General features: G+C 64.4%; 1 protein-coding gene across 1 annotated transcript; it reads left to right on the forward strand.

Moving 5' to 3' along the window:
- Positions 1-1,676: 1,676 nt before the first annotated feature.
- On the forward strand, positions 1,677-27,092 carry FOXK2 (forkhead box K2). Its single transcript, XM_028521978.2, has 9 exons — positions 1,677-2,101; positions 17,694-17,894; positions 19,165-19,312; positions 19,582-19,728; positions 21,090-21,283; positions 22,139-22,314; positions 23,434-23,697; positions 23,807-23,989; positions 25,368-27,092. Exons 1-9 carry the CDS (start codon positions 1,692-1,694, stop codon positions 25,562-25,564), a joined length of 1,920 nt encoding a protein of 639 aa, XP_028377779.1. The 5' UTR covers positions 1,677-1,691; the 3' UTR covers positions 25,565-27,092.
- The last annotated feature ends 819 nt before the right edge of the window (positions 27,093-27,911 follow it).

Below are 27,911 nucleotides of genomic sequence, written 5' to 3' on the forward strand. Positions count from 1 at the left end.
ACAGTGACTTGGAGACTCATTTGTTATGCTGAATCCTGTGCTCTTTCTTGCGATCGACTGTGTGTTGTTGTTTTATTATTTTAAAAAAGATTTTATTTTATTTATTTGTTTTTAGAGAGTGGGGAAGGGAGGCAGAGAGCAAGGGAGAGAAGCATCGATGGAGTGTACCTGTCATCTCTGGCTTCACTGGACGATGCCCAGCCCCCTGAGCCACACCGGTCAGGGCTGGACATTGTTTTTACACCAGGGGTTTCCCCCCTTGTCACTTCCACGCCTGTCTCAGCACCACCTGAAACCTCCCCGACAGACAAACGAGTGTTTGAGGAAACTGTTGTATTTTCTCCTGCTAGGACATCCTGCTGTACTATGGTTCAAAGCAGTCTGATCTCTTAGGAGTTAGTGCTACCACTGCAAACACATTCATGGCAAAGAAAACATGCAAATGTTACATTCAGAGGGACCCATTAATGTCCATTTTCTTTAGAATGAGTTTTTACACACAAAAACAAATTAAAAAAACAAAAACAAAAACAGGACGGGCCGCCCTCGTTGGGTCCTGTCTTGGGCCTCTGTTCAGATCTTGCCCAGAACGTTTCTTCTCTCCTGCTCAGGGTAAACCCAGCGACCTTGCACACCCTCCACTCACACTGAGCCCCTTCTGTACGTAAATTGTATCTTTCCGTTCCAATTGTTCTTCACGATTAACGGCAAACAGTGGAGCGCTGCGATGACAGCCAGCCTAGTTGATAGGCACCAGCTCTTCTTGGTCTTCACGACAGGCTCCTCATGGGGACCTCAGGGTCCATGTGCCTCCTCTGGCAGGGGCCCCGAGGTGCGATTTACCGCGGTTCAGATTTTGCGCAGACGCACCTGGCGCTCACGCAGCTTTTCCTGGGACTGACATTCCCTCCGCTCCTTCGTCCCTGTTTGAGACGCCGAACGGTGTCTCTGATCCTGTACAGGCACGGCTCCCTAAGGAGCGTGAGTTGTGCACTGAAGGTCCCCGTTGTGCAGAAGGGCGCCCGAGCTGCCGTGGGTGCTGCGTTGCGGTCCGGAGCGTGGGCAAGGCGCGTATACAGGGTTTTCACTGTTTATGAGACATCCAGACCTTGACATTCTCGATGTCCAGGGCGTCTGCTAATTATCTTAACCGGGATGAAAAGTGACAACGTGGAATCTGTCGGTGTTGGATGGTTCACGACAGGCTCTTGCCCGCTGCTCGAGGCTCTGCGGTGACAGCAGAGGCCCAGCGCGCGGCGGCCCGCGGGCGTCTGCGGGCGCTGCGGACCCGGCGGACGAGCCGCCGGCCTCGGAGCAGGTGCCCCGGCCCCGCCGCCCGCGGCGACCTTGACCCGCCCCCGCCCCGCCGGGCCGCGCGCTGCTCGGTGGCTCCGCAGCCAGCCTCGCTCCGCGCCGGGATTTCCGGGCCGCCGGAGCCGCGCCTGCGTCGCGCGTCGCGGCCGGACGTGCGGGCGCCGGGCCGGCGCGCCTCGCCATTAGCGGGCCGCGGTAGCCCCACTGCCGTGCGCCGCCCCGATAGGCGGGCGCGGCCGTCCGTCAGCGGCCCGGCGCCGCTCGAGCGCGCCGCGCGTGTCCCGCCCCTCGCCGCCGCTCGTCGCTCGCCGGCCGGCGGCCTCGCTGGGCCTCAGCTCCGTGGCGGCGGCGGCGGAAGGGCCGGCCCGCGCAGGCCCATGGCGGCGGCCGCGGCGCTCCCGGGCGCGGGCGGGCCTCCCGCGGGCGGCGGGGCCGGCGGCGGCGGCGGGGCCGGCGGCGGGTCCCCGCCGGGCGGCTGGGCCGTGGCGCGCCTCGAGGGCCGCGAGTTCGAGTACCTGATGAAGAAGCGCTCGGTGACCATCGGCCGCAACTCGTCGCAGGGCTCGGTGGACGTGAGCATGGGCCACTCGAGCTTCATCTCGCGGCGCCACCTGGAGATCTTCACGCCCCCGGGCGGCGGCCATGGCGGGGCGGCCCCCGAGCCCTCGGCGCAGCCCGGGCCCGACTCCGGCGGCGACTTCTACCTGCGCTGCCTCGGCAAGAACGGCGTGTTCGTGGACGGCGTGTTCCAGAGGCGCGGGGCGCCGCCGCTGCAGCTGCCGCGCGTGTGAGTGGGGCCGGGACCGGACCCCGACCCTGGACTCGGGCCTCGGCCCTGTCTGCAAGGGGGGTCCAGGCCACGACCCCGACCCCCGATCCCATCCGTCCTACCCACACCCGGGACCTGCACCCCTGCCCGCGGCCGCTTCCTCTGACGTGCGGCCCGACCCACATGCATTACCTGGTCGCATCTCGATGCACCACGCCGGCCTCCCGGCCTCGTCCGTCCGGCTCCCGGCCGGGACGGGGCCTCCCGGGGCTGGGGGCCTGGGTGCCACGCGCGCGGGTCCAGAGTTTCGGGCCCCTCTGCTCGTCCTGGGCGTTCGCGCACGTTTTTGTCCCCTGCCGGCGTGCAGGGGGAGGCCTGGACCCGGACGCTCCCGGGGCTGGTGCGCGCCGGCGCGAGGACGAGGTCGGCGGGTCGGTCCGTCTGTCCCGCGGGTTTTCCTCGGTACTGAGTCGCGGGTGGGGTGTTTGAGCTGCAGGGACGCCTTCTCTGAAATCGTACTTTCGGTACCCTAAAAGTGGGAAACCCTTCAATCGTGATGAACCTCAAAATCTTGGGAGGACTGGCTACTTCTAACAACTTTAAAAAAGTCAGGCGGTGGTTCAGTCGTCAGGGTCGGGGGTCGAGCGTGTTAGCTCAGTGCGGCCCTTGGGCCTGCTCGGGGGTGCCACGGGTCTCCCCACCCAGGACACCGCGCCGTCCCGGCAGATGATGCTGTGTCTTTATGCCGAGGGTTTGAAAGAAAATTTTCGTTCCCATTCAGCTGAAACCGTGTGTGCGCGTGTGCTGGACGTGGGGACAGCTTGGCCTCCTGGGCGCAGGGTGGGGAGGGCCGCGAGGGGACTCCAGGGTCAGGACTCCCCGGAGTGGCCGGGAACTGGGCAGCGCCCCCCTTTCTGTAACCGCCCCCTGAAGGTTTCGGGGGAGGGCGGGGCGGTGCAAGCCGGCGGAGCTGACGGGGGAGGCGACCGGCACGGCGACTGGCATTAGCTAAACGCAGACAAACTTAAAACCCCTTTTCTCGAGGTTTCTCGAGCCCAGTTTTGTGTTGCACGCGCTCTTGCCGCAAGGAGGAGGTGGAGGGCGGTAAACGCGCGAGCGCCGCAGGCCGCGGCGCAGAAGCGGGAGCATCGCTCACTGCCCACGGGCGCCGCCGGCAGTTGCTGGAGGGCGGGACGGCCGCCGAGGGTTCTGCCTCAGTTCCAGCGTTAAGATGAACTTGCGTTTTGTCGTTAGTTTTAAAACTCACTGCAGAGTATTTAACGGCGTGCGGGGGCAGCGTAGGCGTGAAGTGTGGCTCCTCACGTGCTTTTGGAGATGCCACCTGCTTACGTGCAGAGAGAAGGGGCAGGAGTCTGCTGCCTCCGGTCCTGCCCCAGCCGGGAGCCGAGCCGGAGACCTTCAGCTTCTGGACGACACCCGCCTGCTGAGCCCCGCCGGTCGGGGCTGGCCCGCCGCTTTATTAAAACACTGACTGTGCTAGTGAGGGGGCGCACTAGCGAGGGGGCGCACTAGAGAGAAAGATGGGGACGGGGCCCTGCGGTGGCCGTCACGAGTGTTCCAAACGATCTGGCGGGGCCGGACACAGCGCCTGCTCGGTGGTGCTGAGTGGGCTCCGTGCCCAGTGTGGGCTGCAGCGTGTGCAGGCATGTGTGTGTGTGTGGGGGGGGGGTGCCAGGGCCAGCGCTCTTCCAGAAAACAAGTGATTTCCACAAATCCTTGATTTTGGGCCAAGTACGCAAGGCTGGGTGCACAGAAATGCAGCTTTTTCCATCCGGGAGCGTCTGCCCTGGCCGGAGGCGCGGGAGGTGTTGGGAATGGGGGCTCCGAGCCCCGGGCTCAGTGGGAGAGCCCTGGGCCGCCCTGCAGGTTAGGGTGGCCTTTCGGGCAGGTCCGGACTGGTGGCTGGCACTGGAGCAGCTGAAATTGGGGCTGGGAGTGACCTTGGGGCGCATTGTGGGGCGTGAGGTTCACATGGACATGGGGGGGAACTTTCGTGCACTCGGCGACAGGGTGGAGGGTGTCCTCTCTGAGGACAGGGCCCTCCTGGTCTCCGCACCTGGTCAGGAGCCCGGGGGAGCGGTGAGGGTTGGCTGGGCACGAACGTCTTGGTGTGTTGTCGCTCTTGTCGCTATGGTAGCAAACAAAGCACAATTTATAAATAAAAATAAGCAATTCATTAACAGTTGTTTCTGCTTTGAAATGCCCAGTGGACTGGACAGTAGCTTTGGTCAGTGAGGTCTTGGCAGTATCCGATAGCCAGACGTGAGTGGAGCAGGTTGGACTCGCTGTTGCCCTGGATGCGGGGCACACGGAGCGGCCGCTGGGTGTGTGCAGGGGGCTGTTCCGAGGCCGAGGGACCTGAGGGACCCGCTGCCGCCTGGCTCGTGCGGCGTGTCGGAGCATGCAGGTGCAGCTGGGTGGGGTGCATGGGAGTGCTTTCTTGTGGGGTCAGAAGCTCGTTCTGGAGCTTTCCTGTGGCGGCTCTGGCCTGGGGACGCACAGAGGCTGGGTCGGGCCCAGAAATGGGGACGGGCAGACCCGCAGGTCCGAGAGAGCTGCTGCACCAGAAAGAGGGGGACGAGGAGGCCGGGCTGCCCCCCAGGGAGGCAGGGGTGGCAGCTTGCAGCGGCACATGCACCGGATGGATGGCGGGAGGGTGAGAAAGGAGCCACACGGGTGGGGGTGGGGGTGAGGAGGGCGGAGGCCACGTTAGGGTCAGAAGGAGTGGAGACCCTGTGGGTCACCACCGGGGGGTGCAGCCCGGCCCAGGGGGCCGAGGCGTGGACGCCGACGCGGTGTGAGGGAGGGAGGACCGAGTTCCCGGCAGAGGGAGGTCAGGTGGGGTGCCCCCAGTGGGGCTGGCGTCTTCCTTCCTCTGTTTTCGTTCACCTGAGGGAGCTTGTTGACGCTCTGCTCCCCCATCCCATCCCATGTCGGCAGCCCGAGGCTTTCTCCGCGTCTGTGGCGGGGCTCCCTGTGGCGGGGTTCCCTGCCGCGGGGTTCCCTGTCGCGGGGTTCCCTGTGGCGGGGCCGCGGGGCTGCTGAAACACCTGCATTTCACGACCCGAGACCCTGACCGGCTCGTCAGCAGAGCTGCGGGCCGGGGCGCAGGGTGGTGAGCAGCAGCCCTCGGAAGAGTGCTTGGTGTGCTGACCGGCTGCCTTCCGGGTGCCGAGTGCCCCTCGTCCTGGGAACGCCGCGGTGTGCATTTGCTGGACGCGCTTTTCACCGCTGGCGTGTGGACACTGGGGGACACGGTGCAGCTGCTCCGGCCCGAGCGTCACTGCACTGAGTGACAGGGACCCCACGGGCAGCCCCTCGTGCTCACTGGCCCCGAGTGCTCGCTGGCTCGTCCGGGGCAAAACTCGGTCTGGTGGCTTTCGAGTTTGCTCGGTGAGCAGGCTAAGGCGGTGCGGATGGGACGTGGTATGATCTCCGACAGACTTTGGAAACCCAGCCCGAGGGGTGGGCGTGCTGCCCGCAGGGGTCTCATGTACCCACGGGCCGTCCCCGGGGGGCGGCGAGGGGGGTTCATCCCCTCGTCGGCAGCACGCGGGCAGCACCAGCCGGTGACGTCGGGGCCTTGGTGTTTATCCGTCCCAGTGTCCTGGTGTGGAGGGGCTCCCAGGGGTCCGCTGTGGCAGACATGTTGTGAGGCTGGAAACCGCCACGGCTGCCCTCTCGGACTCGCTCAGCCCCACGTGCAGGCGCGGGTGGGTCGGCCCTGAGCGAGTCGGAAACTCCCTGGGCAGGCAGAGGTGCCCACCCCGCCAGGGCCTGGGGATGGAGGCGGGTCTGCTCCGCCTGGGCCGGGGGCCGGGGGGCCAACGTGAGGGCACGGGCTCGCAGGCGCTGTCGCCTGTGTGTGGAACTTGGCAGCTGACACATACTGTTTTTGTTTCTTAAACGGCTTTTTAGTTGAAGTGTGGAGAACGACATAGACTTCTGAAACTCTGGCCATGGTTTCGGGCTCCCCTGCAGGCCCTTGGGGGGCGAGGTGCTGGGGGCCCCCGGTGTTGGGCCGAGGCTCGTCTTCCCACTCAGCCTTCCCCTGCTGCGCCTCCCGGAGGGAGCAGCTCCGGTGGGTGACTGTGCCCCTGGGACCGGCAGGGGGCCGTGGTCGCTGGCCTGCTGCCCACTGACCTGTTGTGGGACCGGTCTCCTATGCTGGTGGACCGCCTGGTGACTCCCGTGTGTTCCCGGCCCCCTGCTCAGCAGCAGGCCCCGCCCCCCTGCGCATGGAGGCGGGGCCGTGCCCGCAGGTGGGCGTGTCCGGGGGCGGGGCGCATTTTCCAGGGAACTTGTGGCCCTTCTTGCTTTGCTGAGGAGGAGAGGTTTGTTGGGGTTTTTCTGAGAAACGAAGAAAAGGGTTTCTAAGATAAGGAAACGTTTGATGAAAGCATTTATTACTTTGGATAGTGTCTGTTTGCCACTTTTGCGTGTCCCTGTGTTCTTCTGGGCTTGGGTTTTGGAGCAGTTCACGGTGTCTTAGTGACAGCTCAGCGATTCAGCTCCCGCACGTCCGGTGGCCGTGTTTGACGAGCGTTTTCGAATTTGCTGACGAGCCCGACGGTTTGCGGCACACGGCGCCCTTCCTATGATTGGAAACGGGGAGCGTCCCGGGGCGAGGTGTTGCTGCTGTCGCCCCAGGACGGGGCCGTGGGGCCGGTGGGAGCACCTTCCCGAGCCCGCGTCAGTTGCTGCAGCGCAGGCGGCACACCAAGGCCCACCGGCCACATCCAGCCCAGCACCTTGTCTCTACCCGGCGGCGGCAGCTCCGAGCTCCCTGCCCTAGTTAAGGAGTAGTCACGTTTACACGGTCCTCAAACTGCGTTCGGCCCTTGGAAGGCCCCCGCGAGGCTGCTGTGGCCCCCGGCGAAGGGGAGTTTGACGCCCCGCCTGCAGCGTGTGCTCGGTCCCCTGTCTCGGTCCCTCTGGTGGGAGCAGGGAGGGGGCGCTGCTCGGGGCCGCAGGGATGTCAGGCGTGGGCTCTGGCTGCAGCCCGCCGGGGGCGACGGGGTGCGCATGCGTCTCACCCGGCGGAAGGCGACGGCGCGGCAGGTCTGCTGTGAAGCGGCTGCGGAAGGAGCGCGACTCTCGCTGGTTTCCGCCTCCGTCGTTTGGCTGAGTCGTGGAGCCCGTGGCCGGTGCGCAGCGGGGACTTGCTGTGCAGCAGCGGTCCCCTCCCGGCCGCCCGCTCTCCTCCCGTGCCTCCTCCCGGCACTCGGCGACGTCTGCACACTCGTCTGCACGCACCTCCAGTCGGCACGGCGGGGGTGGGCGTGCTGGCGGCAGCTCGTGGGCTGGCCCCGGGCCGCTGCTGAGAGCCTTCTGGCGCACGGGACGGCCGGCCTCACGGCCGTGGTGCCCGGCCCCGGGGTCAGCGGGGGTCATGCGGTGGCTGGTAGCAGTTGGACGCGGTGCTTAGCCTGACAGTGGGCCTCGGTGAAGATCCGAGCCCCCAGAGCAGAGCGCTCCCTGGTTGCAGCCCAGGAGCAGGTCCTTCCCACGCGGAGCCCGAGGTGGACAGGCCTGCCGGGATCCCCGCAGCGGTGGAGAGACGGGGCGCGGCTCTGGGCAGCCATCGGCCCCGTTGACTGGTGAATTCACTGAGCACAAGCGCGGTTCGCCGGGAAAGGGGACCCTGAGCCCCTCTGGCAGGGCGGGCCCAGCGCATCTCGGCCTCGGTGTCCCTGGTGCCGTGAGGGAGTGCGACAGGAGCGCCACCAGGGCAGGCACATGCCGCATCCCGTTTCGGTCAATAGCAGGTGCGTGTAGCAGGTGCAAGGTGGTCCTGGGAGATGGCCGTGGCCGCCGTGGTTGGCCTCGCGGGCAGCCCGCTACAGGGCGTCTGGGGGTGCCAGCATGATCAGGGCCGCGCTGTCACTGGCTCGTGTGGAGGCGCCGTGCTCTCCCCGCTCTCCCACAGCGTGTCCACCGCTGGCGGAAACCGCTGAGACGGTTGGACGCGCGGCGGCAGCGGCACTGCATCTCCTGTCTGCCGCACTTCTCCTGATGGCGTCGTTTCACTGGTGTTGGGTTTGATCCGACGTCCTCTGGTTCGTTGTGGCCCCCGTGGGCACAGAACCCGCGGCCAGCGTTCCCAGGAAGAGGCCGGGTTGAGTGACCACAGCCCAGGATGGGGGGCTCGCTGCTCAGCACCCCGCTCCCCCCAGCTGCGGTCTCGGAGCCGCTGGAGGGTCTGCGTCCCTGCAGCCGCAGGACAAACGGAAGTTGGAAAAGGGCCGTGCGGGACACGGGAGGCTGCTGGCGACTCGGGGTGAAGACCAGGCACAGAAGCTGCTGCGCTCAGTGCCAGCGGCCGCGGCCGAGAGCGTGTCTGCTGTGCTGATGGAGAGGGCTGGGCCCGGCTGCGCTCGCCTGAGCGGTTCCGGAACCGGTGCTCAGCGCATTAGGTGCCTGGGAGCAGGGCCACCGCGAGTGCCGGTGGGAGGGCAACCAAGGCTGTCGGGAACCTCCGGGGGCGCTGACCTCGAGCGGAAGTGACACGGGAGCCACCGTTCAGAGTGGGTGGAGTCGCCCTGTTCCAAAAGGGGCGCCCGAAAGGGTGTGCACCTGGGCGGAGGCCGCCTTGGCGCCAGGTTCTGGGGCTTTCCGGACGGGCAGCCCTGCTCAGGGAGGTGCTGCAGCCTCCACACGGGGACTCTGTGGCTGCAGGCGAGCCCGGGGCCGGGCGCTGGCAGCGTGTCAGCGTCCCGCACTGCCAGCGTCCTGCAGGGGCCCCTTGAGGTCCCTCCCCTCCTCCAGGAGGCCTCTGGAACTGCAGGGCAGAGAGTGCCCTCTGGGGAGGGGCGCACCCCTGAGGCGCAGCTTCTCTCTGACCGGCTCCCGGCACCCTCCTCCACCTCCTGTCGGCGACCCGGACCTGGGGTCGGAGTGGTGTTTCTCCACCCACACCTCTGTGAGCAGCTGGGCCGAGGGGTCACAGCGGCTTCCGAGGCCCACGGGCTGAGGAAGACGTGAGAAGTCGCTGATTCTGGATGGTCCCGTGGCTCTGCCTTGCCGGCACCAGGGACCCTGCTTGGGCCAGAGGTGACGTCACCGGTGCGTGCGTGAGCGGCACCCAGACCTCAGGAGGTCCGCCCATGGCCTCAGAGGGTTTGCCGAGGATGAGAAGGTGCAGACGCCGGCAGGGCCGAGGTGGAGACGGCCGAGAGCGTGAACCGCTCGGTGCGGGCGAGGCCGAGGTCGCGGAGCTGATGGATGGATGGGCTGCTGGAGCTGGACCCGGGCACGGAGCCGAGGGAGCTGGAGCCGAGGGAGCCGGAGGAAAGGGAGCTGCAGGTGAAGACAAGGAACGCCGGGGAGGTTCCCAGCGAAGGGTTCAGCAGAGGCGTTTCCTCGTCTTAGCAAGCTCCTTCAAAGGTTCGAGAACAGGGAGCCCAGTGCAGGGAAGTTCTCCTTAGTGGGGGGAATGTGCAGGGTGCTCTGCCCTCTGGAAAGCACGTCTGTGCGGGAGGAAGAGAGACAGACCAGCACACCGGCCCGAGCTCGTGTGCGGAGAGCCGACGCCCAGGAGCAGCCCCTGGCGGGTCCTCCAGGGACTGTTCCGGGAGGAGGAGCAGTCTGCCCCCGGCCGCCTCCCCGCGGGACGAGGTGCGGAGGAGGAAGACAGCGCTGCCAGAGACCCTGACCCCGGGTCAGCCTGGGCGGGGGGGGGGGGGGGGGGGCACGTGTGAGTGTGTGTGTGTGAGTGTGTGTGTCTCTCACGTGTCCGACCAGAACACAGCAGCACGGGTGCCACTGAGGCCAGCACAACAGTAAAGTTAGAAAGTTAAGAACTGCAACAGAAAAAACCGTAGACTGTAAGGTTTTAAAGAAAGAAAACATTTTTGTACAGCTGTACGGTGTGTATTTTAAAGTAAGTGCTGTTACAAAATAATGGAAACATTTAAAATACGTAAAAGTTTGTAAAGTAAAAAGGCTACACTAGAATAAGTCAACGTGCTGAACACAGAAAAACTCTCAACGAGTTGGTGCAGCTCCGGTGCCCAGCGTTTGCGACGCCCGCGGTGGTTCTTGGGAGCGTCCCGGCCGGCCGGCCCCCCCAGAGCGACTTCCCGCCCCGAGGCCCCAGCTGCGGCCAGCGCCCCGCACGCCCCGCTCGCGCTCTGCCTCTCCTCTGCGGAGCTGCGTCCAGGCGCACCAGTGCTTCCCGCTGCGGCTGCCGGCAGTGTGCCGTGCTGTGCCGGGCTCTGCGGGTCTGCGGCCTGGGAGCAGGAGGCTGCACCCTCGGGCTCCAGGGCAGCGGCTGGGCCCCCCAGGTGTGTGTGCCTCTGTGAGGTCCGCACGGCGTGGGGTTGGGGCTGCTCGCGAGGCCTTTCCGCCTGGGTCCCCCGCCCCGAGGCTCTCACTGTCCACGGCGGCCAGCTGGGCGGGGAGCGGAAAACCCCGTGCAAGTGCATTGGAGACTCGGTGCTTTCTCTGTTTTCCTTGGCAGGGAGGTGTTTTCAGATATTACAGCATTTTGAGTACAAAGGCGATATTTAAAGCTACTGTGCTTTCCCCAGTTCTGAGCTGTTGGGGGATGCTGGGACTGTGCACGTCCGTTGTGCGGCTATTTGGTCCAGAGGCGGGAGGCGGTTTACGTGTGCCGTCGGCCCCGAGTGTTCTCCGCGTTTCCTGTTCCCGCTTCGCCTGGCCTCCCTCTGGACCCGCCCAAGTGCGCTGCCGGATGCCGCTCTTCCCTGGACCGTGGGACCCGGGAGTTCTGCGGGTCCGCGTGGGCTGGTCCTCAGGACCCACCGGCACTGGGACTGTGGTGTGGCCCTCGGTGGCCCTGAGGACCGCCAGGTGCTTGCTGAGGCTCCGACGTCCCAGGGGCTTCGAGGTCGGGTTTGGTGGGCACTGCACCCCAGGAAACAAGTTACAGGTACGATTAGATTCACAGTGATTCTGTAATTCCCCCCACTTTGTTTGTTTGTGTTGATGGTAGACCATCCCAAAGTGCATCTTTTAATTTGCATTCTTCACTGAATATGACGTTTCAGTTCCTTTTCCTGGATTTAGTGATGTGACAACCTTTGAGTTAAATGAGATGTATTTCCCACTGTTAGAAAGTGAGGTGTGGTGTGCAAGCGTTCCCGCGTTCCCCGTGTTACCCTGCAGCACCGAGCAGCGGGGGGTCGGACTCGGGCGTCCCGGAGAGCCCATCCAGCTACCCTGCCTGGGCTTCGGGGTCTGTGCTTTGCGTCCGGACGTGCGAGAGCCTGTAGCGGTCTTGTCCCGTGTGAAGTGTCCACTTCATTTCTGTGACATGCCTCTGGAAACAGCCAGTCCATAAGTGACAGCGATTTTGTTAAAGAAGTATTTCCTGATACCCGATGTCTTAAGGATTTTACTTTAATGTAAAGCAAGAAATCCTTCTGCACATAAGTCATTGCAGGTGTTTTTCAGTGGTGCCTTATGCACTGCTCAGCGGTGGCCGTGGCTCTTCCCTGTGGGCGGGTTGGGCGCACTGACCACTGGCCGGCTGGCCGGGCTCCTGCCCCCTGTTGCTCTGCAACTTCCGTCGCATGGATGCTTCTCCCTGTTGCAGGCGAGAGTTTAGGCGTGGAAATGGTAGAGCTCAGGTTCAAACCCGCGTCCAGCTTCCTTGGCTGTTTTCTTTAACCATCAGCCCTGTTTGAGGTCAAGAAAAGGCCATTAATTGGAGGAGGGGCCCTGGGTGGTGTGGCTCAGAGGGCTGGGTGTCGTCCCCCAAACCGGAAGGTCGCAGGTTCCACTCCCAGTCCCGGCTCGGCCGGGGCTGCAGGCCAGGCCCCTGGTTGGGGCGGGTGAGAGGCGTCCGACTGATGTTTCTCTCCCTCTCCCTCCCTCCCTCCCTCCTCCTCTCTAAAAATAAGTGAGTGAGGGTTTTTTTTTTTTTTTTAATTGGAGGATGGGAAAACCTGCAAGCCAAACTAAAACAGGTTTTTTATTTGCACGAGTCTGTCACACCCGTTCTGGTGTTTAAGTGCCGTGAACCACTTCGGAACCGAGGCAGCACCGGCTGGCGCTGAAGCGTCGGGTGCGGGAGCGGCGTCCGCGTCGGCAGGGGGCGCCAGAGGGCCGCGGGGCGCTGCCGCCCCGACGCCCACCCACCTGCCTTGGAAACGCCGTCCGTGCAGGCGGCATTTGCGCGCGCGCGCACACATCCCGGGGCCTGGCCGTTCCTGTTCCGCTCGCATCTTGCCGATGGCGGCCGAGCCCCCTCCCGTGGGCCCGCTCGGCGTCTGTGTGTCTTTTTTCACGAGATACCTGTTCAGGTCTTTTGCTCATTTTTAAATCAGGTGGTTTGTTTTCTTCTTGAGTTTTAAAGAGTTTTTTGTGTGTCCCAGCGGGCAGTCCTTTGGCAGATGTGTCTCCTGCAAACGTTTTCTCCCGTGCTGGCTTGTTTTATTTTTTTGACAAAGTGTTTTTAAAAAGAAAGAAAAAGCAGTAACTGAGACTTGTTGAGTGCTGGCCTGTGTTCCAGGCACAACTGTAAGTGCTCTTTAACAGTTTTTTTATTGTAAGATGTGACATAATATCTGCCGTTTACTGTTTTAAGAAGGTTTTATGTATTTACTTCTAGGGAGACGGGAAGGGAGAGGGGGAAACATCGGTTGCTTCTTGTGCGCCCCGGCTGGGGACAGGCCACCAGCCCGGGCCTGCGCCCCGACCGGGAATCCCGCTGGCGACCTTGCCGCTGGCGGAAGGGTGCGCGGTCGGCTGAGCAGCCACAGCGCCCAGGGCCGTCCTCACCGCTGTCCGGGTGTGTGGGTCAGTGGCGCTCGGCACACCCACGCTGCTCGGCGGCCGCCACAGCGCCGCCGCCGCCGCCGGCGGAACACTCTCCTCGCAGAACTGTCGCCCGGCCCCGGCCCCCGCCCTCTGCTCCTGCCTCCGGGGCTCCGGGGGCTCCCGGAGCCCCACAGCGGCCGCCCCCCAGTGTCTGACTGACTTCACAGAGCCTGGCGTCCCCCAGACCGTCCCTGTTGCCACAGGGGCCCGACTTCCCGAAGAGACGCTCTCTGAAAAACAAACAAAAGACCCTGCGTCCGGCCGTTCACGGAGTCTGACCAGGTTGTGGGGGTCAGCCACGACCAGAGGGCAGTCTGGTCGCCAAGAAGGCAGAAGGGAAAGAGCTCTTTGCGTGCAGACCGGGCGTTTGTCTTCGGGTTCTTGGGGTCACCTCCGGGCGTTACCTACATGGAGGCGCCGGGTGGGGGTGGGGGGCTGGGGGCAGACGCCCCTGGAGTCGGGCTGCTCTGGGCGGCGCTTGCTCTCACGGGCAGGGGGGCCTCGCTGGTTCCCTCTCCGGTGGCTTTAAGTGTGTGTGCTGGGCGCACGAACCGCCTATTGACAACAGGAGTAATCACTGATACTCCACTCGGGCCAGTGGCCTAGTGGGCTCGTTATTTTTGAAGTGAGCCGCCTGGTTTCCCTGCAAACTGGAGAGTGTTTCTGGAGGGATCCTTGGAGAAAGGACACCATGCAGAGCCCAGCAGGCAGCACATAACCCGAATGAGTCCCCGGAGGCCGGGGGGCCGGTGGTGTGGGTGCGGGGGCTGGGGCTGGGGAGGCGGCACCGTGCGGGTGCCCAGCGCCCTGTCACCCAGCACACGAGGGCTGCCGTCGCAGAACACGCGGACACTGTAAGTGGGATAATTAAAGCCTATAATTAGCTGCTCCTCAGCTCAGGTCAGGATGGGCTGCCTCCCGATTTCAGGTCAGGGTTTTTGGAGCTGTGCGCTTCGCGGAGACTGTGGGCAAGGGGTTGCGGGCTGTTTGAGGCACGGCGGCCGTCCCGGGGTCCTGCCTGCCCCGGCCCTCCTCCCTCTGATACCGAGGCCCCGCCCTGTCCTCGTCAGCTCGGCCGCTGACCTCCCCAGACCCCCGAGAAGGTGCCGGGTCTGTCACCCCGCCCCCATCACTCCTGACTCAGCAGTTTCCCACCTGGGAGACTTCCGGGTCGTACTGTCAGGCGGTCTCCCGTCTCGTCCTTCCTCGCAGTTGCTTTTCTCTCTGTTGTTGGTATTGTCTGCACCCAGAAGAGCACCCAGACGCGGCGTTGAAAGCTGAAGGAGAACCCAGGGGGCCAGTCCGTCCCTGCTCAGGCCGCCCTGCACGGCAGCAGCCCCCCGGCCACAGACACACGGGCCGGAGCCCCAGACTGCCCGTGGCTTTGCTTGCTTTGGACTTGGTATGTGCGGGGGACCCAGAAACACCTGCGTGCGGCCGGCGGCACTGGAGGCCCCTGCTCTCCTGCCTTAGCGGGAGCGGGAGGGATGGCGGCTCTTGGTTCAGTCTGGGCAGCCGCGCGTCTCCCGGAGAGCCTGGCTGGCTGGCCTGTGACTGTCCCACCGCAGAGGAGCGGCCCTCCCTGTGGGGCACCTACTGTGTGCTCAGGGCTCACGCCTGCTCGCCGCCCTCGGCGAGGCAGCCCAGGGGCACTGGAGCCGTGGGCGTGGCGGGATGTGATCATGGGAGAGAGGCCTGGGGCGTTACTAACACACCTGGCGGCGGAAATCTTCCGTAGTTCAGCGCAGGTCCCCTGTGACTGAAGGTCCCAGCAGAAGCACCGGGAGCACAGAGTGCCGCTGCCGCCCCCCCCCCCCCCGCCCCCGGCCCCGCCCCCAGCCTGGCCCCGCCCCCAGCAGCACGTGGCGCATTGGACAGGCCCCTGTGCTCATGAGGTTTCAGGGCAGCAAGCGGGGGCAGGGGCACAAACAGTCCCCACCCGAGCCCAAGAAGAACTCGGGGGCACTGGGCTGCCCCTTGGGAAGCTGCTGGTCACACGGGTGGCCGGAAACGCCAGCACCAGCCCTCTGGCTCGGGCCGGAATGCCCCTGGACCCAGGGTCCCTGCCCAGCCTGGGGGAGGAGGACTCGGTCACACTCGGAAGGGGGTGCCGGGGAGGAGCTGGTCTGAGAACGGCGGGTGGCGTGGGGTGGGGGCGGTGGGACATGGGGTCCAGTGTGCAGGAAGTGGGGGGGCTGAAGGTCACGGCCCGGGTGGGGCAGAGAAGCGTGGAAGCATCGGGCGTTGGGGGGAAGGCGGGGAGTGCGGCGCAGGCGTGAGGAGGAGCCCCAGTGCAGGAGCAGCAGAGGTGGGGGGCGGTGGCTTCTCGGCCCGGCTCCGGCCTCCGCGGCTCCAGGGCCCCGGCCCCGGCCTTTGTGGCACCAGGGACGGGGTTCGTGGAAGACAGCTTTTCCACGGGCTGGTGGGCAGCTGGTTTCGGGGTGATTCAGGCTCCCCTCCTGCGGCGTGGCCTGGCTCCTCCCGGGCCCAGAGGTTGGGGCCCTGCCACAGAGGGCTGACCTCGAGGGGCCGGAGCGCAGGGACTTCCGGGGAAGGCGGCGGCCAGTGTCCAGGTACTGCGGGGGCGTCCTGGGGTGTGGGCGCGGGTCACCTTGGCCGTGGCGGGGACGTGGGAGGGACCCTCCCTTGGTGAGCGCCCAAGTAGGGCAGGGCGGTGAGCGGGGCTGGCCGAGCGCCATCCGCGGATCCCGGGCGCTCTGCCGCCTATAAATAGTCCCCGAATCAGGCGCCGGTAGCTGGTGCGCCGCCCAGACCCGGAGACCAGGAGTCTGTGGAGCTATTTTTAACCTTTATTCTTTGAAGGCGTTTGGCTTACGTTTCGTTCTTTTCTTACTGTTTTATCTGAGTCACCGCAAGGCCGCTGCATTAAGCTGAACCGGAATGTTCAATCGTAAACCTCGTCCCCTGAAAGTTAACGTGACTGATTCTTGTTTGCGCAGTGAACAGGCTGGTAATTTTTAAAGGACCAGGAATGGCTTTTCTTTTTCTCTTTTTTTAAATATATTTTATTGATTATGCTGTTACAGTTCTCCCATTTCCCCCTTCACTCCCTTCCACACTGCACACCCCCTCCCACCCACATTTCCCCACTTTAGTTCATGTCCATAGGTCATACATATAAGTTCTTTGGCTTCTACATTTCCTATATTATTCATATCCTCCCCCTGTTTATTTTCTACCTAACTTTTTAAAAATATATTTTATTGATTATGCTATTACAGTTCTCCCATTTCCCCCTTCACTCCCCTCCACCCTGTACACCCCTTCCCACCCACATCCCCCCCTTTAGTCATGTCCATGTGTCATACTTACAAGTTCTTTCGCTTCTACATGTCCCGTACTATTCTGACCCTCCCTCTATTTCCTCTCTACCATCTATGCTACTTATTCTCTGTACCTTTTCCCCCTCTCTCCTCCTCCCACTCCCCTGGTGCTAACCCTCCATGTGCCCTCCATTTCTGTGGTTCTGTTCCTGTTCTAGTTGTTTGCTTAGTTTCTTTTGGTTTTGTTTTAGGTGTGGTTGTTAATAATCATGTTTGCTGTCCTATTACTATACATGGTTTTTTTTTCATCTTTTCTTAGAAAAGTCCCTTTAGCATTTCATAAAGTAAGGGCTTGGTGATGACGAACTCCTTTAACTTGACCTTATCTGGGAAGCACTTTAGCTGCCCTTCCATTCTAAATGAAAGTTTTGCTGGATAGAGTCATTTTGGATGTAGGTCCTTGTCTTTCATGACTTGGAATACTTCTTTCCAGCCCCTTCTTGCCTGCAAGGCCTCTTTTGAGAAATCAGCTGACAGTCTGATGGGAACTCCTTTGTAGGTGACTGTCCCCTTATCTCTTGCTGCTTCTAGGATTCTCTCCTTCGTTTTTACCTTGGCTAATGTAATTATGATGTGCCTTGGCGTGTTCCTCCTTGGGTCCAACTTCTTTGGGGCTTTCTGAGCTTCCTGGATTTCCTGGAAGTCTATTTCCTTTGCCGAATAATAAGGAGAATGCAGAAGTTCTCCTTATTATTTGTTCAAATACGTGTTCAATCTGTTGCTTTTCCTCTTCCCCTTCTGGTACCCCTATAATTCGGATGTTGGAACGTTTAAAGATGTCCTGGAGGTTCCTAAGCTTCTCCTCATTTTTTTTGAATTCTTATTTCTCCATTCTTTCCTGTTTGGTTGAATCTATCTTCCTTCTGGTCCACTCTATTGCTTTGAGTCCCAGTTTCCTTCCCATCACTATTGGTTCTCCGTGTATCTTCCTTCATCTCTGTTATGGTAACCTGCATTTGTTCATGTAATTTGCACCCAAAATCAACCAGTTCTGTGAGCTTCCTGATCACCAGTGTTTTGAACTGTGCACCTGATAGATTGGCTCTCGATCGCTTAAAATGATGAGTCCTGGGGCATTCATCTGTTCTTCTATTTGAGACATGTCTCTCTCTCTCTCTCTCTCTCTTTGACTTTTCTTTCTGAAATAAAAAACAGGCACAGAGCTCTATTTGTGCGTGATGACCCTGTGACACGCGTGTGTGCTTTGAGGGGAGAGGTGGGCATCAGCATGTGCGGTCTGTCCCGAGTCGGCCGGGAGCCTGGAGCCGCCGCACGCGGGTCTGGGAGGAGGCCGAGTGGCGGTGTGCGAGCCTCCCCGGGCCGCCTGCCCCTCTCCCTTTCCGGCCGGGGCAGCCCCGCTGCAGGCCGGGGCAGCACAGCCTGGGTGGTGGCCCTGGGTCGGGGGGCGGGCCCTGCCCTCGCGGCGCAGATGGGCGCTGACGGCGGCCGCTCCCTTCCAGGTGCACGTTCCGGTTCCCGAGCACCAACATCAAGATCACGTTCACGGCGCTGTCCAGCTCCAGCGAGAAGAGGGGGCCGCCGGAGGCGCCTGCGTCCCCGGGGAAGCCCACGCAGGCCCACGCCTCGCCCCTGACCATCAGCATTCCAGACTCCATGGCCCACCTCCTCAGCCCCCTGCCCTCCCCCACGGGGACCATCAGGTACGGGCTCCGGGTGCTGGCGGACGGGGGTGGGGGGGCTCCAAGTGCTGTCTCCATCCTGGACGCTGCTCACTCGCGGCCCCCCAAGCTGTGACCGCAGTCCCCAGGGGTCCCCGCCCCACTCGTGGGCGGCGGGTTCTGGCATGGGAGTGGCAGGGGCACCCGGTCTGTCTGTCTGTTTGTCTAACATTTGGGGTTTTCCCTCAAAGTTTTCTGAGGGTTTTTTTCATTTGCTGCAACTTCGTGTTGATTCTGGTGACTTGTTCTTGGGCTGACGAGCTGCATCCCGTGGATCCCGGTGCAGGGACACACCTCAGGGAGAACGGGCCTCCCTCAGGGAGTGGAGGGCGGTGGCCTCGGGCACACTGTCCCCCGTGGGCCCCAAGAAGGCTGTGCACGGTGCTTGGGTCCTGCCGCGCTCCCAGCACAGGAGGCGGGTGGTGGTCTGGGGCCGTCAGACGGCCCCTGCGGCCGGAGTGGGCCCCCCGCGGCTGTCGGTCCAGCTCTGCCCTCGGGCTGGGGCTCAGGCCGGTGGGGCCTCACGGGTCTGTCTCTCAGGAGCGTGGAAGATGTGTTTGGGGGCCGTACCTGCGGGTCACGCTGCACTCGGGGGCGAAGTGCACACACCTGCTTGTCTCCAGAGCCTGGTGGGGGCAGGGAAGGGCTCCTGGTCCATGCGGGGAGCTTGTGCGGGCCCAGACGGCACCCCGGCAGCCGGGCACTGGGAGCTGCGGGCCTCCGGAGAGGCCGTGCCGCGCTTGGCCACAGCACAGACGAGATCTGACCATCGTGCTTCTCTGGGACTTTCTGGGGTTTTGGAACAGTTTCTCCTGGCGTCCCCCGTTCCCCTTGCCCCTTCCCTGGACAGGGTGGTTCTCGTCAGGAGAGCGAGCTGTCACGGTTGAACTTGGCCTTGAGTGGGCACAGAGGTTAGGAGGCAGCGTTCCTGGTGCCCCCGCCCGACCTTGTGGGAGAAAGTGCGTGTGACACCGGGTCCCTGCTCCTCTGCCCGCGGCTCGCGCGGGCACGGCCTTCGCAGCCTGTGCTCAGCTGGTCCGTCCCAGGACCGTCCCGAGCCTCAGTTTCCTCACCGGGGCCGCAGGGGGCCTGCCTCCCGGAGTCCGTGTCACGACCACACGGACGACGCACGTGGGCGCAGAGTCGCGGCCCCGCGGGCCCCCCGGGGCGACGACGGCCCTCGGGCGGCGCTGGCGTCCTCCCACTCACGGCCGGAGCCCTCGCCTGACGGACGGCCCCTTCTCGCTCACAGCGCCGCGAACTCCTGCCCGTCCAGCCCCCGGGGAGCAGGGTCTTCAGGGTACAAGATGGGCCGCGTGATGCCCTCTGACCTCAGTTTGATGGCTGACAGCTCGCAGCCCGAGAACGAGAAGGAAGCTTCCGGTGGAGACAGCCCGAAGGTAACGTCCTGCGGCCCGAGCGGGGCCCGAGCGTCCGGCGACCCCAGCAGGGCCGCAGGTGCGCGGGGGTCCAAGCGGGTGCGGGGCTGGCCGCTGTGGGGCCGCCCTCGCTCCCTGTGGGGTCACAGGCACAGTGTTGCAAAGGCTGACGGTGGCACACGTGCACACGTCTGAACACACGTGCGCACACAAACACGCGTGTGTGCGCACACAGGTGCCTGGAAACACAAGGGTCCTGAGTGAGTTCCCTGCCCCCCCCCCCCCCGCAGGACGACTCGAAGCCGCCCTACTCCTACGCTCAGCTCATCGTGCAGGCCATCACCATGGCCCCCGACAAGCAGCTCACCCTGAACGGGATCTACACGCACATCACCAAGAACTACCCCTACTACCGGACCGCCGACAAGGGCTGGCAGGTGAGCCCGTCCCGGCCTGTCGGGGGGCAGCCCGCCCTCGGGCTGTACGGGGCCGCGCCTGCGGCAGGGGAGGCGCGGGTGTGGGGCGGTGCTGCTCGCGATCGAGCCCAAGCGGCCGCTCCCCGGCCGGGGACGTCCTTCGCGGTGGTCACCTGCCCTGCCCGGTCCGCACGGTGACGGGCACGTGGTGCTCTGCCCTGGGGCTTGGTGGTCACTGCCGTGGGCCCCCCGGGCAGCCAGGTCCCCACAGGACGGTCAGAGGAAAGTGGGCCCCCCTGCCCCGCCCCCCGCAGCCGGAAGGAGGGTCTTGTTCTCGGAGGGAGGCTGGCCCGTGGCCTGTCCCCTCCTGGCTCTGCCGTCCTCGGCCACAGTCTGGGGACCTGCCTTCTCCCCCAAACAGGAAGGGGCCTGAGGGCAGCAGGGGAGGGGGTTGTTCCCGCCTTCGGCGGCGGCGGTGGACCCGGTTTTCCGGAGCTGCCGACAGAGAGGCACTAGCGGCTTCTCGGCTGCACCCTGTGGTGCGGCGACCCGGCAACCCCTGCGGCTGCCGGGTACCCCCGCGCTCACAGTGCAGCTTGAGCGTGGAGACCCCGACCGCACCGCCCACGGCCCACCCGAGTGCCCCAGGGAGGCGCCTGGTGCGTGGCCTTCAGGGGGCCCCCCGGCTGTCCCCCGGCCCAGGCTGCTGAGCCACCTCTGGCCATTGAGACGCCAGGCCCTGGCTGGCATTTCCAGTAGGAGGCTAATTGGGGAATGTAGACATGATTGGATGATCTGGAATTTCTCTTTGACTTTATTATGATCTCAAACGAAGACCTCCATGTGAGTGCAGGAAGCGAACCGAATGCAGGGCTCTCGGCCAGCGCGTCCGTCCTGTCGGGGTGCTGGGTCGGCCGGCTGCAGCCTCGGGGGCGCGGGGACCTGCCCCGGCTCCTCGTGGGAGGAGGGGCAGGAGGCCTGGGAGGCTCAGGAGAAGCGCGGAGAGCGAGCCTCTGGCGCGGGGGGTGGGGACAGGCACCGCTCCGCCTCGGGCTCGTTGCCACCTCCCCTGCTTTGCCAGAGGCTCGGCCCTGGGCTGGCTGGTTCTGAACAGCCGGCGTTCTCTGCTCCAGAAAGTGTGTTACAGGGCTGGCCGTGCCTCTCAGCGGGGGGTGGCAGGAGAGGCCCGGCGACCACAGGGACATCTCGTTTCCTGCCTGGAAAAACGGGGGACGCTGGCGCCGTGCTCCTGGAAGTAGCGTCTTTCCTTGTGGCGCGGCCTCTGCCCCTCCTGCTGGGGGCGCCCTCACAAGGCGCCGAGACAAAGCGCATCTCGACTCCTCAGCGAGGAAGCCGACGAACTCTCCGTGTTCGTTCCGCAGAATTCGATTCGCCACAACCTCTCTCTGAACCGCTACTTCATCAAAGTGCCGCGCTCCCAGGAGGAGCCGGGCAAGGGCTCCTTTTGGAGGGTGGACCCCGCCTCGGAGAGCAAGCTGGTGGAGCAGGCCTTCCGGAAGCGGCGGCCACGAGGTGTGCCCTGCTTCAGGACGCCCCTCGGGCCGCTCTCGTCCAGGTGAGGGAAGAGGCCCCCCGGGCATCGGTCAGCCTTCCTCTGGGGCCGGAGGGTGCCGCAGGTGCGCTGGGAGTAAATATGGGGACGCGGGCGCACGGGCACAGGAGCAGCGTCCGCGCTGCTCTCCTGTTTCCGGCGTCGGGAACAGGCCGGCGGTCTGTGACGTTTGCCCACGCTCTCTGCACCGGCAGCCGCCGCCGCACCGGGTGCCCGGCCGCGTCACGAACCCACAGCCCACTGGCCGCACCGGCCGCAGTGCCCTGTCCCTCTCCCCTCTGCCTGGCACCTCCCTCGGGCGGCCCTGGCGCTGCTTAAACTCAGATGGTTTGTACAAGGTCAATGGCCTGATTTCAGAATTACACACGTTCAGCTTCATTAATGGATACTGTGTTTAAACTGAAAAAGGGCCCTGGCTGGTGTGGCTCAGTGGGTTGAGCTCTGGCCTGCAAACTGAAAGGTCACCGGTTCGGGTCCCAGTCAGGGCCCAGGCCTGGGTTGCAGGGCCCACCCCGGTGGGGGCGCGCGAGAGGCGGCCGGTCATCCTTTCTCTCCCTCCCCTCCTCCCTCCCTTCTCCTCTCTCCCTTCTCCTCTCTCGAAACACAGACATACTATGTATTTAAACCAACATCAGTGTAAGTCTGAACCTCCGGTGTGCACGTTGCCCGCTCCTGCCGCCTCGCCACTGGGTGCGGGCGCTGGCACAGCCGCGCTTGTCGCCGGACGTGCACCTCGGTCAGGTGTTGCGGCGAAAGGGAGACCGTGGGGATGCAGTCGGTGGGCGGGAGACGGAACGCACCTGCCGGCCTCGGGAGCTCCGCCCTCGCAAACCCACTGTCTTCTCTTTGGCCACGCAGGAGCGCCCCGGCCTCGCCCAACCACGCCGGAGTGCTGTCCGCTCACTCCAGTGGCGCCCAGACCCCCGAGAGCCTGTCCCGCGAGGGCTCGCCGGCCCCCCTGGAGCCCGAGCCCGGTGCTGCGCAGCCCAAGCTGGCGGTCATCCAGGAGGCACGGTCCGCACAGAGTGCACCAGGTGAGGCGCGAGGGGAGGCCTGGCCCGGCGGGGTGGGGGCGGGGGGCGCTCAGGAGAAGGAACAGGGGAGGGCGGCTCCGGTGGCTCTTTGCCACGAGCCTGACGCATGGCGTGCAGGGCAGAGGGTGGCTCTCCGGCTCCGAGAAGCCGGCAGCACCGCGGTTTAAAAAAACCCAGCGTTCCTGAGTGTGACGCCGTGTGGGTGCCTGAGGCTGTTTCAAATTAACCTGCTTCTTAGTCACCTCATCATTTAAAAGTTTATGGAAAGGGCCCTGGCTGGGGTGGCTCAGTGGATTGGGCATGGGCCTGCACACCAAGGGTCACCGGTTCGATTCCCAGTCAGGGCACATGCCTGGGTTGTGGGCCAGGTTCCCAGTGGGGGTGGAGGGGGGGTGTGAGAGGCAGCCACACATGGATGTTTCTCTCCCTCTCTTCCTGTCTCCCTTTTTCTCTCTAAACATAAATTAGTAAAATCTTTTTTAAAAAATTGGAAAGAATCCCCCCCAAAGAAATAATAAATTGGACATTGATTAGCAGCAAAAAAATGTCCATGTAATGATTGGTGCGCATTATAAAGCCGGTGCAGATTAAAAACACGTCCTGGAAGTTTGAAAAAACACACAGTGTGCAGGCGTGTCAGACCGACGGTGTTCTGGTCCCTGGCTGGTTGGTGGGACGGGCGTCGGGCCGTGTGGGAGCCCCGGCCCAGCTCCTGCCTCCGCGGCCTCCAGCGCTTCGGCCTGAGCAGGACGGGGGCGGGGAGTGCTGTGGGCAGAGCTGCCCTTGGCCGCCCTCCGGGCCGAACTTCCCAGTGCCCTGGCCCCTGCCGGGGGGTGATGGCATGTCCCTGGGGAGTGGGGCCTCACCCAGGCCCAGCGGGCAGCTCCCCCACCCCGTGTCTGCGTCCCTTCCCTCAAGGGGGGACGCTGGGGGAGCCGTCGGGAGATGCGTGGCCAGGAGTCACGTGGCCGGCGCAGACCTGGTGAGTCTGTCCTCGTGACGGGCCCTGGGGCCGGGCCGCCCCGGCTTGTGCCCCGGTCTGTGTGTGTGGTTGGCTGTCAGGGCCCAATGTGGGGGCACCCGGGACAGCGGCCTCACCCCTGCCCCGCCCCCCCGCAGGCTCCCCGCTGTCCAGCCAGCCCGTGCTCATCGCCGTGCAGCGGCCGCTGCCCCCGACCATCAAGCCCGTGACCTACGCGCTCGCCGCCCCCGCGCCGGCCCCGGCCTCGCAGCCGCCCGTGGTGCAGACGGTGCACGTGGTCCACCAGATCCCGGCCGTGTCCGTCACCAGCGTTGCCGGGCAGGCGGTGGTCGCACAGGCCGCCGTGCTGGCCCCCCCGAAGGCGGAGCCACAGGAGAACGGGGATCACCGGGAGGTGAAAGGTGAGTAGCACCTCCCCATGGGGGCGCCCTGGGGGTGAGGGCAGCTCGCTGACCCGGGGGGCCCCCCCTTCGCTGGTGGGGCCCCTCAGCCGCCGCCTCTGTGTTTCAGTGAAAGTGGAGCCCGTCCCCGCCGTGAGCCGGGTTGTCCAGGCGGCGCAGGGCAGCCCGGTGCAGACGGTCACCATCGTGCAGCACGCGCCGCTGGGCCAGCACCAGCTGCCGATCCAGACGGTCACGCAGAATGGGACGCACGCGGTGCCGGTGCCCACCGCTCACGGCCCGGGCGGCAGCGGTGAGCAGGGGGGCGGCCTCCACCCGTCGATGCCGGGGGCGCGTCGAGGGTTTGGGTCCCGGTGGGGAGGAATTCCGCCTGAGGACACCCGGGACACCCTCGTGGGCGCCAGCTCCGGGGGCTGCCCTGGGGGTGCTGCCTGGCCAGAGGGCTGTTTCCGAAACCCTGGGGTGGGGGCTCCTGCCTCTGGTCCGTCCCTTGGCTGCGGCCGGGGAGGAGCCTGGGGTTCGAGGGACGGGGTGCCGCTGGGGACATGTTCCCTGGGCCAGGCCCTCGCTGTGTCTGGCCGTGGCCCCCGGGAGGCCTGGCTCGGGAGGGGGTGGCCCTGTGTGTGCGTGGGCGGCACCGTCCCCAGCACCCTGGTGTGGACGAGGGGAGCAGACCAGACAGACCAGGGGGGCCGACGCAGACAAGAGGCAGGGGGGGTTGTCATTGGGGGGACCATGTCCTTGGTGTCCTTGCGGAGCTGTCGTTGAGCCGGCCATGCAGCAGACTCTCGAGTTGGGATCTGACGCCCGGCGACCTCCACGCTGGCCCGTCACCGGGGGCCGTGTCTGCCCGGCGCTGTCCCGGGTGTGCGTGAAGATGCCTGACCTGCGGGAGACGCGGCCCAACCGCCCTTCCCGTCCGCCCGCGCCGGCGCGAACACACCGCGCGGTGCCGGGTGGCCGCGGCGGGAGCGGCCTGCACCCTGGTCTCGGGGAGGTAGGTGTCGGCCGTGGGGTGCTCCCCACGGACTTTGGGGAGCTGAGATGCTCCCCTTCTGCTCCCAAGCGGCTGCGAAGCTCCACCGTGAAAGGGGCCGAGTTGCTGGGGCCTCCCTGTGCCGAGGGGACCCTGGGGCCCGCCCTCCGCTCCTCAGGCTCCTGACGTGCACCCCGCTCACGCGTGCTGGGGAGCCTGTCAGCGCGAGGTTCAGTTTGGTTCACCCCGCCTCGGCCGAGGACACTGTCAGTTTCCTGCGGGGGTGCCGGGCGGCACTCGGGCGGCAGTGAGCGCCCTGCTCCCCAGGAAGCCCAGCGTGCTCTGGCTGCGCAGCAACCCCCCCCCCCCTCCCCCCCGCCCGGGGCTGCGGTCTGGCCGGAGGGGCTCGGCAGTCTCTGCCGGGACTCTGCCCCAGGCTCTGTGGTGGAGCCCGGGTGTCAGGAAGGAAGGGGCAGCGGTTGGTGGCCCGCCTCTGCAGGCGCCTCTGTCTCCAGGGAAGAGCGCCTCTGGTCCTCCCCGGCCCCGGGGGGTGCGCCTCCTCGATGGCGTGGCCTCTGGGGAGTGACGGAAAGAGCCAGCCCTGGGTAGCGCGGCCTCGCCGAGCAGGTGCAGGGAGAAGCTGAGCCTCCGGGCACAGCGGGGCCCCGGGGTCTGACTCCCTGTCTCTCCGCAGCGGCGGCCAGCCCTCTGCACATGCTGGCGACGCACGCCTCCGCGTCCGCCTCCCTGCCCACGAAGCGCCAGAACGGCGGCCAGTCGGAGCAGCCGGAGCTGAAGCGGGTCAAGACCGAGGACGGCGAGAGCCTCGTCATCGCCCTGAGTGTGGACACGCCCCCGGCGGCCGTGCGGGAGAAGGGCCTCCAGAACTAGCGCCGAGAGCGCTCCGCTCTGCCGTCCACTCTGGTGCCAAAAGGAGACGCCGCCCTCGCCGCTCGGGGGGCAGAGGGCCCTGCGGTTGGACCTGATGTCAGCGCCGCAGATGAAACCCAGGTGGCCTTACGACTCCTGCAGACGGAAGTCACCCCGAACTCGAGAACCGCACGGCCCGGTTCTGCAGCGCCGGCCCGGCGCACACCTTCGAACTCCGAGCAAAGACTCCCGTCCTTCGAGTAAGGAGGGCGCCTGGCGCGGGCGCGCGGGGCTGCCCCGCCACCCGAGGACCCGAGGGGCTGGCAGACGAGACAGTATTTTGTTGTTCATGTGGAATTAGAGTATTTTGAGTACTTTCTTTCTTTACGAAACGACGGGGTCTGCGACATTTCAGAGCACTCCAGCTCCCCTGGGGAGGTTTGGACTCGCAGGGCCTGCGGCGCGGATCTCACGCGGAGGCGAGGAACCGCGCGGCCCTGCCTGTGTTCGGCCTGCGCAAGGATCTGCGTGTCCGGTTCGAGCGCCGGGGGCCACGTGACGACAGCTGCCGGATGAATTGGCAGCTGCGCGCGGGCCGCCGGGGCCGCCGCGGGCCTCACGGACGCACCGCGGGCCTCGCGGGCTGCACTTACCTGTCTCTTGCTCCTTTCTGTTGTTTGTTCTCTGTGTTGGCCTGGTCCCTGGTCCGTTTTCCACTCTCAGTAAAGCGAGTCTCCTGAGTGCTGTGTGTTTGAAACGGCAGAACCATTCCTGCTCCGTCCGGGGAACCGGTTCGTCTGTGATCACACTCCCTTCCCAGTGGGTGTCTCGGGCCTCGCGGTGGCACGTTTGCTATTTTAGGTGCCGTCACCGCTCGGCCCGGTCCAACCAGCTGTCTGCCCGGCGGCCGCGCTCACCCGGGAGCAGCTGCGGGGCGTGCGGAACCGCGGGCGCATCGGGGGTCTGGGCAGCGGAGGCCCTGGGGTCGCGCACTGGGGACGCCCAGGTGATTTCCCGATTTGTAACAGCGAGTTCCCCTCCACCCGTCGGGACCGACCCCACCGCTGAGGCCGACTTCCCTCCCACGGAGAGTGACAGCGAGAGGGAGGGAGACGAAGGGGGGCGGGGGGGGTAGGGGGCCCCCAGGCCCGGCCCAGCTCCTCCCGCGGGAAACCGCTCGCCCTTTCCGGAGCGTCCCGGGGCTGGGCTGAGCAGCCGTGCAACTAGAAAGAGGGCTTGGGCCTTATTGTGAATTTTTAAATGTCATCACCGTAACGTTATTTATTTAAATGTAGTTATTTTGGTATTTAATTTTTTTTAAAGAGAGGAGAAAACCCTGTATTTTCCTGGCGGGATGAATCGGCTCAGAATGGTATATTTAGGCAACTTTAAAACATTTATTATTTACCTGAAGACCAAATATGATGGATCTGTTCTAAGTGTTGTGTGTCGATCCCAAGTGTGGGGCTGTCACAGTGTCGCTGCAGATGATGCGCGTTGGGAACTGTGGAGATACTGCACAGCAGCTGGATTTATAACTCAGCCATTTCAAAAATAAAGCGGAACCATCAAGTGCGTGAGCCCGCGTGTGTGACAGACGCAAGCGTGGGCGGGGCTCCGGGGCAGCAGCCCCACCTCCCGGCGCGCACCGGAGCACCAGAGCGTGCGATCGCCGGCGCGTTCCCGAGGTCGGCGATCTGCAAAGCGATGCGAACTGCGCGCGCCGTGCGTGTGGGGTCAGGTCACCGCTCCGAGGGGCCCGGGCCATCTGCCCCGCGCCAGCCCCGGGCCGGGCGCTCTAGGGCGGTGCGTGGACACGTCGGCACAGCAGCGTGCCGGCCACCATCCAGGGAGACTCGCATAGGTCAGCCCGCCCGGTCGGGTGATTACTTCAGACTAAAACATACACCGTCGGGGGCTGGAGGGGCTCGGACGCGGTGGTAGGTGAGTGCGTGGTCCTCAGATTACAGAGAGAGGACGGTGTTCGCCGCCGGGCGGTGAGGGTGGGCTCCTTCAGGGGCGAAGGCATGCCTTTCTCCTTCCTTTTCCCCCCTCACTCGCGTGGCAGCTTGATCAGCATGTCGCAGTTTAGGGGTATTAAGGGGAAGGCCAGAAACACATGAATTAGAGAGCTATCGTATTCCAAGCAAGTTTTTTTTAAGATTTTATTTTATTTTTAGAGCAAGGGAAACATCTATGTGTGGTTGCCTCTCACATGCCCCCTACTGGGGACCTCGCCCACAACCCAGGCATGTGCCCTGACTGGGATTTGAACCCGCAACTCTTTGGTTCTCAGGACTGCACTAAATCCACTGAGCCACACCAGCCAGGGCCCTAACAAGTGTTTTTCAGTTTTGCTCTGAATTCC

The sequence above is a fragment of the Phyllostomus discolor genome, chromosome 8 (genome assembly GCF_004126475.2).
Source record: "Phyllostomus discolor isolate MPI-MPIP mPhyDis1 chromosome 8, mPhyDis1.pri.v3, whole genome shotgun sequence".
NCBI classification, from domain to species: domain Eukaryota; kingdom Metazoa; phylum Chordata; class Mammalia; order Chiroptera; family Phyllostomidae; genus Phyllostomus; species Phyllostomus discolor.

What these genes read in the sequence shown, in the direction of transcription:
- FOXK2 (XM_028521978.2), top strand. Translation starts at nt 1,692, where the DNA reads ATGGCGGCGGCCGCGGCGCTCCCGGGCGCGGGCGGGCCTCCCGCGGGC. An exon ending in CCGCTGCAGCTGCCGCGCGT is followed by an intron (nt 2,102 to 17,693) that starts GTGAGTGGGGCC and finishes GCTCCCTTCCAG; the next exon opens with GTGCACGTTCCGGTTCCCGA. An exon ending in TCCCCCACGGGGACCATCAG is followed by an intron (nt 17,895 to 19,164) that starts GTACGGGCTCCG and finishes TCTCGCTCACAG; the next exon opens with CGCCGCGAACTCCTGCCCGT.